This window comes from Nerophis lumbriciformis, linkage group LG37 (assembly GCF_033978685.3).
Source record: "Nerophis lumbriciformis linkage group LG37, RoL_Nlum_v2.1, whole genome shotgun sequence".
Classification (NCBI taxonomy): domain Eukaryota; kingdom Metazoa; phylum Chordata; class Actinopteri; order Syngnathiformes; family Syngnathidae; genus Nerophis; species Nerophis lumbriciformis.
In genome coordinates, this window is record NC_084584.2 from 4485001 (window position 1) to 4499508 (window position 14508).

At 34.1% G+C, this 14508-nt stretch overlaps 1 protein-coding gene across 1 annotated transcript in view; it reads left to right on the forward strand.

The window, feature by feature from the left end:
* The window catches only part of fryb (furry homolog b (Drosophila)), a 231855-nt gene that overhangs the window by 133174 nt on the left and 84173 nt on the right, over nucleotides 1-14508 (forward strand). Inside the window, exons 36-37 of the mRNA XM_072912548.1 lie at nucleotides 3396-3469; nucleotides 12984-13134. Of these exons, the coding sequence (XP_072768649.1) occupies nucleotides 3396-3469; nucleotides 12984-13134 (225 nt within the window). The remainder of the gene's footprint in view (nucleotides 1-3395; nucleotides 3470-12983; nucleotides 13135-14508) is intronic.

Consider the following 14508-nt stretch of genomic DNA (forward strand, 5'->3'; position numbering starts at 1 on the left):
TATGCAGCCAATGCAGAGATTTTAAAACTGGTGTAATGTGAGCCCGCCTACTATGGTAAAAATGACACGCCTTAGAAATCACTCGTTTTGGCCTTGGTTCTGCTCGGAGAAGATAAACACAATGAATGCACCCTGTTTCCCGATCCATGCAGCCAATGCGGGGATTTTAAAACTGGTGTAATGCGAGCCCGCCTCCTACGGGATAAAATGACACGCCTTCGAAATGACTCGCTTTGGTCTCGATACGTTTTGATACCTTTCGACAAAAAATTTCATTATTGTCTTTATTTGAACAAAAAAATCTTAGGGTACATGAAACATATGTTTATTATTGTCATTTAGTCCTTAAATAAAATAGTGAACATACTAGACAACTTGTCTTTTAGTAGTAAGTAATTTATTTATTTATCTACCTATTATTTCGTCAACATTATAAAGGACAAACTGTAAAAAAAAATGCACCCGGCTTCCCTATTTATGCAGCCAATGCAGAGATTTTAAAACTGGTGTAATGTGAGCCCGCCTACTATGGGAAACATTACACGCCTTAGAAATCACTCGTTTTGGCCTTGGTTCTGCTCGAAGAAGATAAACACAATGAATGCACCCTGTTTCCCTATCCATGCAGCCAATGCGGGGATTTTAAAACTGGTGTAATGCGAGCCCGCCTCCTACAGGATAAAATGACACGCCTTCGAAATGACTCGCTTTGGTCTCGATACGTTTTGATACCTTTCGACAAAAAATGTCATTATTGTCTTTATTTGAACAAAAAATCTTAGGGTGCATGAAACATATGTTTATTATTGTCATTTAGTCCTTAAATAAAATAGTGAACATACTAGACAACTTGTCTTTTAGTAGTAAGTAAACAAACAAAGACTCCTAATTAGTCTGCAGTAACATATTGTGTCATTTATACACCTATTATTTTGTCAACATTATAAAGGACAAACTGTAAAAAAAAAAATGCACCCTGTTTCCCTATCCATGCAGCCAATGCAGAGATTTTAAAACTGGTGTAATGTGAGCCCGCCTACTATGGGAAAAATTACACGCCTTAGAATTCACTCGTTTTGGCCTTGGTTCTGCTCGAAGAAGATAAACACAATGAATGCACCCTGTTTCCCTATCCATGCAGCCAATGCGGAGATTTTAAAACTGGTGTAATGCGAGCCCGCCTCCTACGGGATAAAATGACACGCCTTCGAAATGACTCGCTTTTGTCTCGATACGTTTTGATACCTTTCGACAAAAAATGTCATTATTGTCTTTGTTTGAACAAAAAAATCTTAGGGTACATGAAACATATGTTTATTATTGTCATTTAGTCCTTAAATAAAATAGTGAACATACTAGACAACTTGTCTTTTAGTAGTAAGTAAACAAACAAAGACTCCTAATTAGTCTGCAGTAACATATTGTGTCATTTATCTACCTATTATTTTGTCAACATTATAAAGGACAAACTGTAAAAAAAAAAAAGCACCCTGTTTCCCTATCAATGCAGCCAATGCAGATATTTTAAAACTGGTGTAATGTGAGCCCGCCTACTATGGAAAAAATTACACGCCTTAGAAATCACTCGTTTTGGCCTTGGTTCTGCTCGAAGAAGATAAACACAATGAATGCACCCTGTTTCCCTATCCATGCAGCCAATGCGGAGATTTTAAAACTGGTGTAATGCGAGCCCGCCTCCTACGGGATAAAATGACACGCCTTCGAAATGACTCGCTTTGGTCTCGATACGTTTTGATACCTTTCGACAAAAAATTTCATTATTGTCTTTATTTGAACAAAAAATCTTAGGGTACATGAAACATATGTTTATTATTGTAATTTAGTCCTTAAATAAAATAGTGAACATACTAGACAACTTGTCTTTTAGTAGTAAGTAAACAAACAAAGACTCCTAATTAGTCTGCAGTAACATATTGTGTCATTTATACACCTATTATTTTGTCAACATTATAAAGGACAAACTGTAAAAAAAAAAAAAGCACCCTGCTTCCCTATTTATGCAGCCAATGCAGAGATTTTAAAACTGGTGTAATGTGAGCCCGCCTACTATGGGAAAAATTTCACGCCTTAGAAATCACTCGTTTTGGCCTTGGTTCTGCTCGTAGAAGATAAACAGAATGAATGCACCCTGTTTCCCTATCCATGCAGCCAATGCGGAGATTTTAAAACTGGTGTAATGCGAGCCCGCCTACTATGGGAAAAATTACACGCCTTAGAAATCACTCGTTTTGGCCTTGGTTCTGCTCGAAGAAGATAAACACAATGAATGCACCCTGTTTCCCTATCCATGCAGCCAATGCGGAGATTTTAAAACTGGTGTAATGCGAGCCCGCCTCCTACGGGATCAAATGACACGCCTTCGAAATGACTCGCTTTGGTCTCGATACGTTTTGATGCCTTTCGACAAAAAATGTCATTATTGTCTTTATTTGAACAAAAAATCTTAGGGTGCATGAAACATATGTTTATTATTGTCATTTAGTCCTTAAATAAAATAGTGAACATACTCGACAACTTGTCTTTTAGTAGTAATTAAACAAACAAAGATTCCTAATTAGTCTGCAGTAACATATTATGTCATTTATACACCTATTATTTTGTCAACATTATAAAGGACAAACTGTAAAAAAAAAAAAGCGCCCTGTTTCCCTATCCATGCAGCCAATGCAGAGATTTTAAAACGGGTGTAATGTGAGCCCGCCTACTACGGGAAAAATTACACGCCTTTGAAATCACTCGTTTTGGCCTTGGTTCTGCTCGAAGAAGATAAACACAATGAATGCACCCTGTTTCCCTATCCATGCAGCCAATGCGGAGATTTTAAAACTGGTGTAATGCGAGCCCGCCTCCTACGGGATAAAATGACACGCCTTCGAAATGACTCGCTTTGGTCTCGATACGTTTTGATACCTTTCGACAAAAAATGTCATTATTGTCTTTATTTGAACAAAAAATCTTAGTGTGCATGAAACATATGTTTATTATTGTCATTTAGTCCTTAAATAAAATAGTGAACATACTAGACAACTTGTCTTTTAGTAGTAAGTAATTTATTTATTTATCTACCTATTATTTCGTCAACATTATAAAGGACAAACTGTAAAAAAAAAAATGCACCCGGCTTCCCTATTTGTGCAGCCAATGCAGAGGTTTTAAAACTGGTGTAATGTGAGCCCGCCTACTATGGGGGAAAATGATTATTAATCTACTTGTTCATTTACTGTTAATATCTGCTTATTTTCTGTTTCAACATGTTCTATCTACACTTCTGTTAAAATGTACCGTTTTTGATTGATTAGTACCGCCATACTATACTAGTACTGGTATAGCGTACTACCCTAGTGGGGACTCTGACATTATTGTGTGTGTTCTAGGAGAGCCAGGGCACACAACAGGCTGGAATCTCGCTACAGCAACAGCTCAGGGGGTTCCTATGAGGATGAGAAGAGTACGTTGTGTGTGTGTGTGTGTGTGTGTGTGTGTGTGTGTGTGTGTGTGTGTGTGTGTGTGTGTGTGTGTGTGTGTGTGTGTGTGTGTGTGTGTGTGTGTGTGTGTGTGTGTGTGTGTGTGTGTGTGTGTTCTTGTATTTCTAGCCTTCTTGAGACAAGAAGAAGGAAACGTATCTTCCATATGAGGAGGTGTGAACAAGTGATGACATAAATCATGGTCCCAATAACATTGCATCTAATAGACCTCTGGTCAACATATGAAATAACAAGTGTGGGTAAGAAATTGAAATGTGCTCCCTTTGGCCAAAATTAATTAAAAAAATAAAATAAATATGTATATAGAGACATACTGTAATAAATTGAAGTAAATTAAAAACCAATTACAAACAAAACAAAAAATAATTAACTAAAAGCAGTCTTTTTCTCACAATGTGTCGACTTTTTTCTTATAAAATTGGGAACAATTTCTCATATTCTTTCTGTTTCTGTAATATTGCAATATTCTCTTGTAAAATTATTACTTTTTTATGTAAAATTATTACTTTTTACTGCAAAATGGTGACATTTGTCATGTAAAATTCTGACTTTTATCAAAACATTGCCAATTTTTTGGGTTGTTCTTGTCAAATAGTGACATTTTTGGAGTAAAATGATGACTTTTGTCATCATTTTGCCGAGCAAATTTCCGATGATTATTATAATATTGCCAAAATGTTAAAGTTTTCTTCTAAAATTGGGACTTTTGTCGCGTAAAATTACAACTCTTTTCATATAATTGCCCAAATTTTAAGCTTTTATTGTAAAATTGCGACTGTTATTGAGTAAAATTCCAACTTTTACCATAATATTGCACAAATATTCAGTTTTTCTTGTGAAATTTTGACTTGAGTTGAGTAAAAGAATGACTTTTATTATAATACTGCAAAATTCGAAGTTTTTCTTGTGAAATTGTGACCTTTTTCTTGTGAAATTCCAACTCATTTTTCACAATAAGCTTTTTTTATATTTGCATAGTATGTATATATTATTAATGTTGTAAATACACTTCTTTATATATCTAGAAAGGCTGGTCCTAAAGAGGGAGGCATTATTCTCAGGTCTCAAGAAGGTAACAAATGCAAGAGTGTGTGTGTGTGTGTGTGTGTGTGTGTGTGTGTGTGTGTGTGTGTGTGTGTGTGTGTGTTCTTGTATTTCTAGCCTTCTTGAGACAAGAAGAAGGAAACGTATCTTCCATATGAGGAGGTGTGAACAAGTGATGACATAAATCATGGTCCCAATAACATTGCATCTAATAGACCTCTGGTCAACATATGAAATAACAAGTGTGTGTAAGAAATTGAAATGTGCCCCCTTTGGCCAAAATTAATTAAAAAAATAAAATAAATATGTATATAGAGACATACTGTAATAAATTGAAGTAAATTAAAAACCAATTACAAACAAAACAAAAAATAATTAACTAAAAGCAGTCTTTTCTCACAATGTGTCGACTTTTTTCTTATAAAATTGGGAACAATTTCTCATATTCTTTCTGTTTCTGTAATATTGCAATATTCTCTTGTAAAATTATTACTTTTTGATGTAAAATTATTACTTTTTACTGCAAAATGGTGACATTTGCCATGTAAAATTCTGACTTTTATCAAAACATTGCCAATTTTTTTGTTGTTCTTGTCAAATAGTGACATTTTTGGAGTTTTGCCAAGCAAATTTCCGATGATTATTATAACGTTGCCAAAATGTTAAAGTTTTCTTCTAAAATTGTGACTTTTGTCGCGTAAAATTACAACTCTTTTCATATAATTGCCCAAATTTTAAGCTTTTATTGTAAAATTGCGACTGTTATTGAGTAAAATTCAACCTTTCACCATAATATTGCACAAATATTCCGTTTTTCTTGTAAAATTTTGACTTGAGTTGAGTAAAAGAACGACTTTTATCATAATACTGCAAAATTCGAAGTTTTTCTTGTGAAATTGTGACCTTTTTCTTGTGAAATTCCAACTCATTTTTCACAATAAGCTTTTTTTATATTTGCATAGTATGTATATATTATTAATGTTGTAAATACATCCCTGTTGGTGACATCTATCAAAATGAGGGTGGTCCCAAAAAGGAGGGATTTTTCGAAATGACTGTGTCGCTTTTAAAAGTGCTCCCCCCTCTGGTCAACATATGAAATAACAAGTGTGTGTAAGAAATTGAAATGTGCACCCTTTGGCCAAAATTAATAAAAAAAATAAAATAGATATGTATATAGAGACATACTGTAATAAATTGAAGTAAATTAAAAACCAATTACAAACAAAACAAAAAATAATTAACTAAAAGCAGTCTTTTCTCACAGTGTGTCAACTTTTTTCTTATAAAATTGGGAACAATTTCTCATATTCTTTCTGTTTCTGTAATATTGCAATATTCTCTTGTAAAATTAATACTTTTTGATGTAAAATTATTACTTTTTACTGCAAAATGGTGACATTTGCCATATAAAATTCTGACTTTTATCAAAACATTGCCAATTTTTTTGGTTGTTCTTGTCAAATAGTGACATTTTTGGACTAAAATGATGACTTTTGTCATCATTTTGCCGAGCAAATTTCCGATGATTATTATAATGTTGCCAAAATGTTAAAGTTTTCCTCTAAAATTGTGACTTTTGTCGAGTAAAATTACGACTCTTTTCATATAATTGCCCAAATTTTAAGCTTTTATTGTAAAATTGCGACTGTTATTGAGTAAAATTCAACCTTTCACCATAATATTGCACAAATATTCCGTTTTTCTTGTGAAATTTTGACTTGAGTTGAGTAAAAGAACGACTTTTATTATAATACTGCAAAATTCAAAGTTTTCTTCTAAAATTGTGACTTTTGTCGAGTAAAATTACGACTCTTTTCATATAATTGCCCAAATTTTAAGCTTTTATTGTAAAATTGCGACTGTTATTGAGTAAAATTCAACCTTTCACCATAATATTGCACAAATATTCCGTTTTTCTTGTAAAATTTTGACTTGAGTTGAGTAAAAGAACGACTTTTATCATAATACTGCAAAATTCAAAGTTTTTCTTGTGAAATTGTGACCTTTTTCTTGTGAAATTCCAACTCATTTTTCACAATAAGCTTTTTTTATATTTGCATAGTATGTATATATTATTAATGTTGTAAATACATCCCTGTTGGTGACATCTATCAAAATGAGGGTGGTCCCAAAAAGGAAGGATTTTTCAAATGGACTGTGGGTCGCTTTCAAAAATGCTCCCCCTCTGGTCAACATATGAAATAACAAGTGTGTGTAAGAAATTGAAATGTGCCCCCTTTGGCCAAAATTAATTAAAAAAATAAAATAAATATGTATATAGAGACATACTGTAATAACTTGAAGTAAATAATGAAGATTAAAAACCAATTACAAACAAAACAAAAAATAATTAACTAAAAGCAGTCTTTTCTCACAATGTGTCGACTTTTTTCTTATAAAATTGGGAACAATTTCTCATATTCTTTCTGTTTCTGTAATATTGCAATATTCTCTTGTAAAATTATTACTTTTTGATGTAAAATTATTACTTTTTACTGCAAAATGGTGACATTTGCCTTATAAAATTCTGACTTTTATCAAAACATTGCCAAATTTTTTGGTTGTTCTTGTCAAATAGTGAAATTTTTTGAGTAAAATTATGACTTTTGTCATCATTTTGCCGAGCAAAATTCCGATGATTATTATAATATTGCCAAAATGTTAAAGTTTTCTTCTAAAATTGTGACTTTTGTCGCGTAAAATGACGACTCTTTTCATATAATTGCCCAAATTTTAAGCTTTTATTGTGAAATTGCGACTGTTATTGAGTAAAATTCAACCTTTCACCATAATATTGCACAAATATTCAGTTTTTCTTGTGAAATTTTGACTTAAGTTGAGTAAAAGAACGACTTTTATCATAATACTGCAAAATTCGAAGTTTTTCTTGTGAAATTGTGACCTTTTCTTTTGAAATTCCAACTCATTTTTCACAATAAGCTTTTTTTATATTTGCATAGTATGTATATATTATTAATGTTGTAAATACATCCCTGTTGGTGACATCTATCAAAATGAGGGTGGTCCCAAAAAGGAAGGATTTTTCAAATGGACTGTGGGTCGCTTTCAAAAATGCTCCCCCTCTGGTCAACATATGAAATAACAAGTGTGTGTAAGAAATTGAAATGTGCCCCCTTTGGCCAAAATTAATTAAAAAAATAAAATAAATATGTATATAGAGACATACTGTAATAACTTGAAGTAAATAATGAAGATTAAAAAACAATTACAAACAAAACAAAAAATAATTAACTAAAAGCAGTCTTTTCTCACAGTGTCAACTTTTTTCTTATAAAATTGGGAACAATTTCTCATATTCTTTCTGTTTCTGTAATATTGCAATATTCTCTTGTAAAATTAATACTTTTTGATGTAAAATTATTACTTTTTACTGCAAAATGGTGACATTTGCCATATAAAATTCTGACTTTTATCAAAACATTGCCAATTTTTTTGGTTGTTCTTGTCAAATAGTGACATTTTTGGAGTAAAATGATGACTTTTGTCATCATTTTGCCGAGCAAATTTCCGATGATTATTATAACGTTGCCAAAATTTTATAGTTTTCTTCTAAAATTGTGACTTTTGTCGAGTAAAATTACGACTCTTTTCATATAATTGCCCAAATTTTAAGCTTTTATTGTAAAATTGCGACTGTTATTGAGTAAAATTCCAACTTTCATCATAATATTGCACAAATATTCAGTTTTTCTTGTAAAATTTTGACTTGCGTTGAGTAAAAGGACGACTTTTATTATAATACTGCAAAATTCGAAGTTTTCTTCTAAAATTGTGACTTTTGTCGAGTAAAATTACGACTCTTTTCATAAAATTGCCCAAATTTTAAGCTTTTATTGTAAAATTGCGACTGTTATTGAGTAAAATTCCAACTTTCATCATAATATTGCACAAATATTCAGTTTTTCTTGTAAAATTTTGACTTGAGTTGAGTAAAAGAACGACTTTTATTATAATACTGCAAAATTCGAAGTTTTCTTCTAAAATTGTGACTTTTGTCGAGTAAAATTACGACTCTTTTCATATAATTGCCCAAATTTTAAGCTTTTATTGTAAAATTGCGACTGTTATTGAGTAAAATTCAACCTTTCACCATAATATTGCGCAAATATTCCGTTTTTCTTGTGAAATTTTGACTTGAGTCCTAAAGAGGGAGGCATTATTCTAAGGTCTCAAGAAGGTAACAAATGCAAGAGTGTGTGTGTGTGTGTGTGTGTGTGTGTGTGTGTGTGTGTGTGTGTGTGTGTGTGTGTGTGTGTGTGTGTGTGTGTGTTCTTGTATTTCTAGCCTTCTTGAGACATGAAGAAGGAAAGGTATCTTCCATATGAGGAGGTGTGTGTGAACAAGTGATGACGTAAATCATGGTCCCAATAACATTGCATCTAATAGACCTCTGGTCAACATATGAAATAACAAGTGTGGGTAAGAAATTGAAATGTGCACCCTTTGGCCAAAATTAATTAAAAAAATAAAATAAATATGTATATAGAGACATACTGTAATAAATTGAAGTAAATTAAAAACCAATTACAAACAAAACAAAAAATAATTAACTAAAAGCAGTCTTTTCTCACAATGTGTCGACTTTTTTCTTATAAAATTGGGAACAATTTCTCATATTCTTTCTGTTTCTGTAATATTGCAATATTCTCTTGTAAAATTATTACTTTTTGATGTAAAATTATTACTTTTTACTGCAAAATGGTGACATTTGCCATGTAAAGTTCTGACTTTTATCAAAACATTGCCAATTTTTTTGGTTGTTCTTGTCAAATAGTGACATTTTTGGAGTAAAATGATGACTTTTGTCATCATTTTGCCGAGCAAATTTCCGATGATTATTATAATATTGCCAAAATGTTAAAGTTTTCTTCTAATATGTGACTTTTGTCGAGTAAAATTACGACTCTTTTCATATAATTGCCCAAATTTTAAGCTTTTATTGTGAAATTGCGACTGTTATTGAGTAAAATTCAACCTTTCACCATAATATTGCACAAATATTCCGTTTTTCTTGTAAAATTTTGACTTAAGTTGAGTAAAAGAACGACTTTTATCATAATACTGCAAAATTCGAAGTTTTTCTTGTGAAATTGTGACCTTTTTCTTGTGAAATTCCAACTCATTTTTCACAATAAGCTTTTTTTATATTTGCATAGTATGTATATATTATTAATGTTGTAAATACATCCCTGTTGGTGACATCTATCAAAATGAGGGTGGTCCCAAAAAGGAGGGATTTTTCAAATGGACTGTGGGTCGCTTTCAAAAATGCTCCCCCTCTGGTCAACATATGAAATAACAAGTGTGTGTAAGAAATTGAAATGTGCCCCCTTTGGCCAAAATTAATTAAAAAAATAAAATAAATATGTATATAGAGACATACTGTAATAAATTGAAGTAAATAATGAAGATTAAAAAACAATTACAAACAAAACAAAAAATAATTAACTAAAAGCAGTCTTTTCTCACAGTGTGTCAACTTTTTTCTTATAAAATTGGGAACAATTTCTCATATTCTTTCTGTTTCTGTAATATTGCAATATTCTCTTGTAAAATTATTACTTTTTGATGTAAAATTACTTTTTACTGCAAAATGGTGACATTTGCCATATAAAATTCTGACTTTTATCAAAACATTGCCAATTTTTTTTTTTGTTCTTGTCAAATAGTGACATTTTTTGAGTAAAATGATGACTTTTGTCATCATTTTGCCGAGCAAATTTCCGATGATTATTATAATATTGCCAAAATGTTAAAGTTTTCTTCTAAAATTGTGACTTTTGTCGAGTAAAATTACGACTCTTTTCATAAAATTGCCCAATTTTTAAGCTTTTATTGTGAAATTGCGACTGTTATTGAGTAAAATTCAACCTTTCACCATAATATTGCACAAATATTCAGTTTTTCTTGTGAAATTTTGACTTGAGTTGAGTAAAAGAATGACTTTTATCATAATACTGCAAAATTCAAAGTTTTTCTTGTGAAATCGTGACCTTTTTCTTGTGAAATTCCAACTCATTTTTCACAATAAGCTTTTTTATATTTGCATAGTATGTATATATTATTAATGTTGTAAATACACTTCTTTATATATCTAGAAAGGCTGGTCCTAAAGAGGGAGGCATTATTCTAAGGTCTCAAGAAGGTAACAAATGCAAGAGTGTGTGTGTGTGTGTGTGTGTGTGTGTGTGTGTGTGTGTGTGTGTGTGTGTGTGTGTGTGTGTGTGTGTGTGTGTGTGTTCTTGTATTTCTAGCCTTCTTGAGACAAGAAGAAGGAAACGTATCTTCCATATGAGGAGGTGTGAACAAGTGATGACATAAATCATGGTCCCAATAACATTGCATCTAATAGACCTCTGGTCAACATATGAAATAACAAGTGTGTGTAAGAAATTGAAATGTGCCCCCTTTGGCCAAAATTAATTAAAAAAAATAAAATAGATATGTATATAGAGACATACTGTAATAAATTGAAGTAAATGAAAAACCAATTACAAACAAAACAAAAAATAATTAACTAAAAGCAGTCTTTTCTCACAGTGTGTCGACTTTTTTCTTATAAAATTGGGAGCAATTTCTCATATTATTTCTGTTTCTGTAATATTGCAATATTCTCTTGTAAAATTATTACTTTTTGATGTAAAATTATTACTTTTTACTGCAAAATGGTGACATTTGCCTTATAAAATTCTGACTTTTATCAAAACATTGCCAAATTTTTTGGTTGTTCTTGTCAAATAGTGACATTTTTTGAGTAAAATTATGACTTTTGTCATCATTTTGCCGAGCAAATTTCCGATGATTATTATAATGTTGCCAAAATGTTAAAGTTTTCTTCTAAAATTGTGACTTTTGTCGGGTAAAATTACGACTCTTTTCATAAAATTGCCCAATTTTTAAGCTTTTATTGTGAAATTGCGACTGTTATTGAGTAAAATTCAACCTTTCACCATAATATTGCATAAATATTCCGTTTTTCTTGTGAAATTTTGACTTGAGTTGAGTAAAAGAATGACTTTTATCATAATACTGCAAAATTCAAAGTTTTTCTTGTGAAATTGTGACCTTTTTCTTGTGAAATTCCAACTCATTTTTCACAATAAGCTTTTTTATATTTGCATAGTATGTATATATTATTAATGTTGTAAATACACTTCTTTATATATCTAGAAAGGCTGGTCCTAAAGAGGGAGGCGTTATTCTCAGGTCTCAAGAAGGTAACAAATGCAAGAGTGTGTGTGTGTGTGTGTGTGTGTGTGTGTGTGTGTGTGTGTGTGTGTGTGTGTGTGTGTGTGTGTGTGTTCTTGTATTTCTAGCCTTCTTGAGACAAGAAGAAGGAAACGTATCTTCCATATGAGGAGGTGTGAACAAGTGATGACATAAATCATGGTCCCAATAACATTGCATCTAATAGACCTCTGGTCAACATATGAAATAACAAGTGTGTGTAAGAAATTGAAATGTGCCCCCTTTGGCCAAAATTAATTAAAAAAATAAAATAAATATGTATATAGAGACATACTGTAATAAATTGAAGTAAATTAAAAACCAATTACAAACAAAACAAAAAATAATTAACTAAAAGCAGTCTTTTCTCACAGTGTCGACTTTTTTCTTATAAAATTGGGAACAATTTCTCATTCTTTCTGTTTCTGTAATATTGCAATATTCTCTTTTTGATGTAAAATTATTACTTTTTACTGCAAAATGGTGACATTTGCCATGTAAAATTCTGACTTTTATCAAAACATTGCCAATTTTTTTGTTGTTCTTGTCAAATAGTGACATTTTTGGAGTAAAATGATGACTTTTGTCATCATTTTGCCGAGCAAATTTCCGATGATTATTATAATATTGCCAAAATGTTAAAGTTTTCTTCTAAAATTGTGACTTTTGTCGCGTAAAATTACGACTCTTTTCTTATAATTGCCCAAATTTTAAGCTTTTATTGTAAAATTGCGACTGTTATTGAGTAAAATTCCAACTTTCATCATAATATTGCACAAATATTCAGTTTTTCTTGTAAAATTTTGACTTGAGTTGAGTAAAAGAACGACTTTTATTATAATACTGCAAAATTCGAAGTTTTTCTTGTGAAATTGTGACCTTTTTCTTGTGAAATTCCAACTCAATTTTCACAATAAGCTTTTTTATATTTGCATAGTATGTATATATTATTAATGTTGTAAATGCACTTCTTTATATATCTAGAAAGGCTGGTCCTAAAGAGGGAGGCATTATTCTCAGGTCTCAAGAAGGTAACAAATGCAAGAGTGTGTGTGTGAGTGTGTGTGTGTGTGTGTGTGTGTGTGTGTGTGTGTGTGTGTGTGTGTGTGTGTGTGTGTGTGTGTGTGTGTGTGTGTGTGTGTGTGCGTGCAAGACATCCAATGACTGCTGTGGCTGTTCCAGGTGACCCTCTCCCACCGTACGCCGCCTGGCTCGTGAGCGTCCTGGAGACCAACCACCCTCAGCCGCTGCCCATGCCCGTCAACGGGGGCTGCTGGGCGCCCCTGGTGGACTACCTGCCAGAGACCATCACGCCCAGGGGACCCTTGCACAGGTGCTTGTCGCACCCGCTCGCAAGAGAAAAGTTGACATGGAAAGCTCATATATTGCATGTGAAAAATAAGGTCTCTAAAAGCTTATTTATTTTGAACAAGGTTCAATATAGTTTCCTTTTCTCTATTGTCGAGGCGGCTGATTGGAGCTGTGGCCGCAAGGTAGTTGGTGCCTGTCGTGGCGGTAATCCTAGAACCCGTTGGTGGACACCGGCGGTGAGGGATGCCGTCAAGCTGAAGAAGGAGTCCTATCGGGTTCTTTTGGCTCATAGGACTCCTGAGGCAGCGGACAAGTACCGACAGGCCAAGCGGTGTGCGACTTCAGCGGTCGCAGAGGCAAAAACTCGGACATGGTGAGGCCATGGAAAACGACTTCCGGACAGCTTCGAAGCAATTCTGGACCACCATCCGCCGCCTCAGGAAGGGGAAGCAGTGCACTATCAACACCGTGTATGGTGAGGATGGTGTTCTGCTGACCTCGACTGCGGATGTTGTGGATCGGTGGAGGGAATACTTCGAAGACCTCCTCAATCCCACCAACACGTCTTCCTATGAGGAAGCAGTGCCTGGGGAGTCTGTGGTGGGCTCTCTTATTTCTGGGGCTGAGGTTGCTGAGGTAGTTAAAAAACTCCTCGGTGGCAAGGCCCCGGGGGTAGATGAGATCCGCCCGGAGTTCCTTAAGGCTCTGGATGCTGTGGGGCTGTCTTGGTTGACAAGACTCTGCAGCATCGCGTGGACATCGGGGGCGGTACCTCTGGATTGGCAGACCGGGGTGGTGGTTCCTCTCTTTAAGAAGGGGAACCGGAGGGTGTGTTCTAACTATCGTGGGATCACACTCCTCAGCCTTCCCGGTAAGGTCTATTCAGGTGTACTGGAGAGGAGGCTACGCCGGATAGTCGAACCTCGGATTCAGGAGGAACAGTGTGGATTTCGTCCTGGTCGTGGAACTGTGGACCAGCTCTATACTCTCGGCAGGGTCCTTGAGGGTGCATGGGAGTTTGCCCAACCAGTCTACATGTGTTTTGTGGACTTGGAGAAGGCATTCGACCGTGTCCCTCGGGAAGTCCTGTGGGGAGTGCTCAGAGAGTATGGGGTATCGGACTGTCTGATTGTGGCGGTCCGCTCCCTGTATGATCAGTGCCAGAGCTTGGTCCGCATTGCCGGCAGTAAGTCGGACACGTTTCCAGTGAGGGTTGGACTCCGCCAAGGCTGCCCTTTGTCACCGATTCTGTTCATAACTTTTATGGACAGAATTTCTAGGCGCAGTCAAGGCGTTGAGGGGATCTGGTTTGGTGGCTGCAGGATTAGGTCTCTGCTTTTTGCAGATGATGTGGTCCTGATGGCTTCATCTGGCCAGGATCTTCAGCTCTCACTGG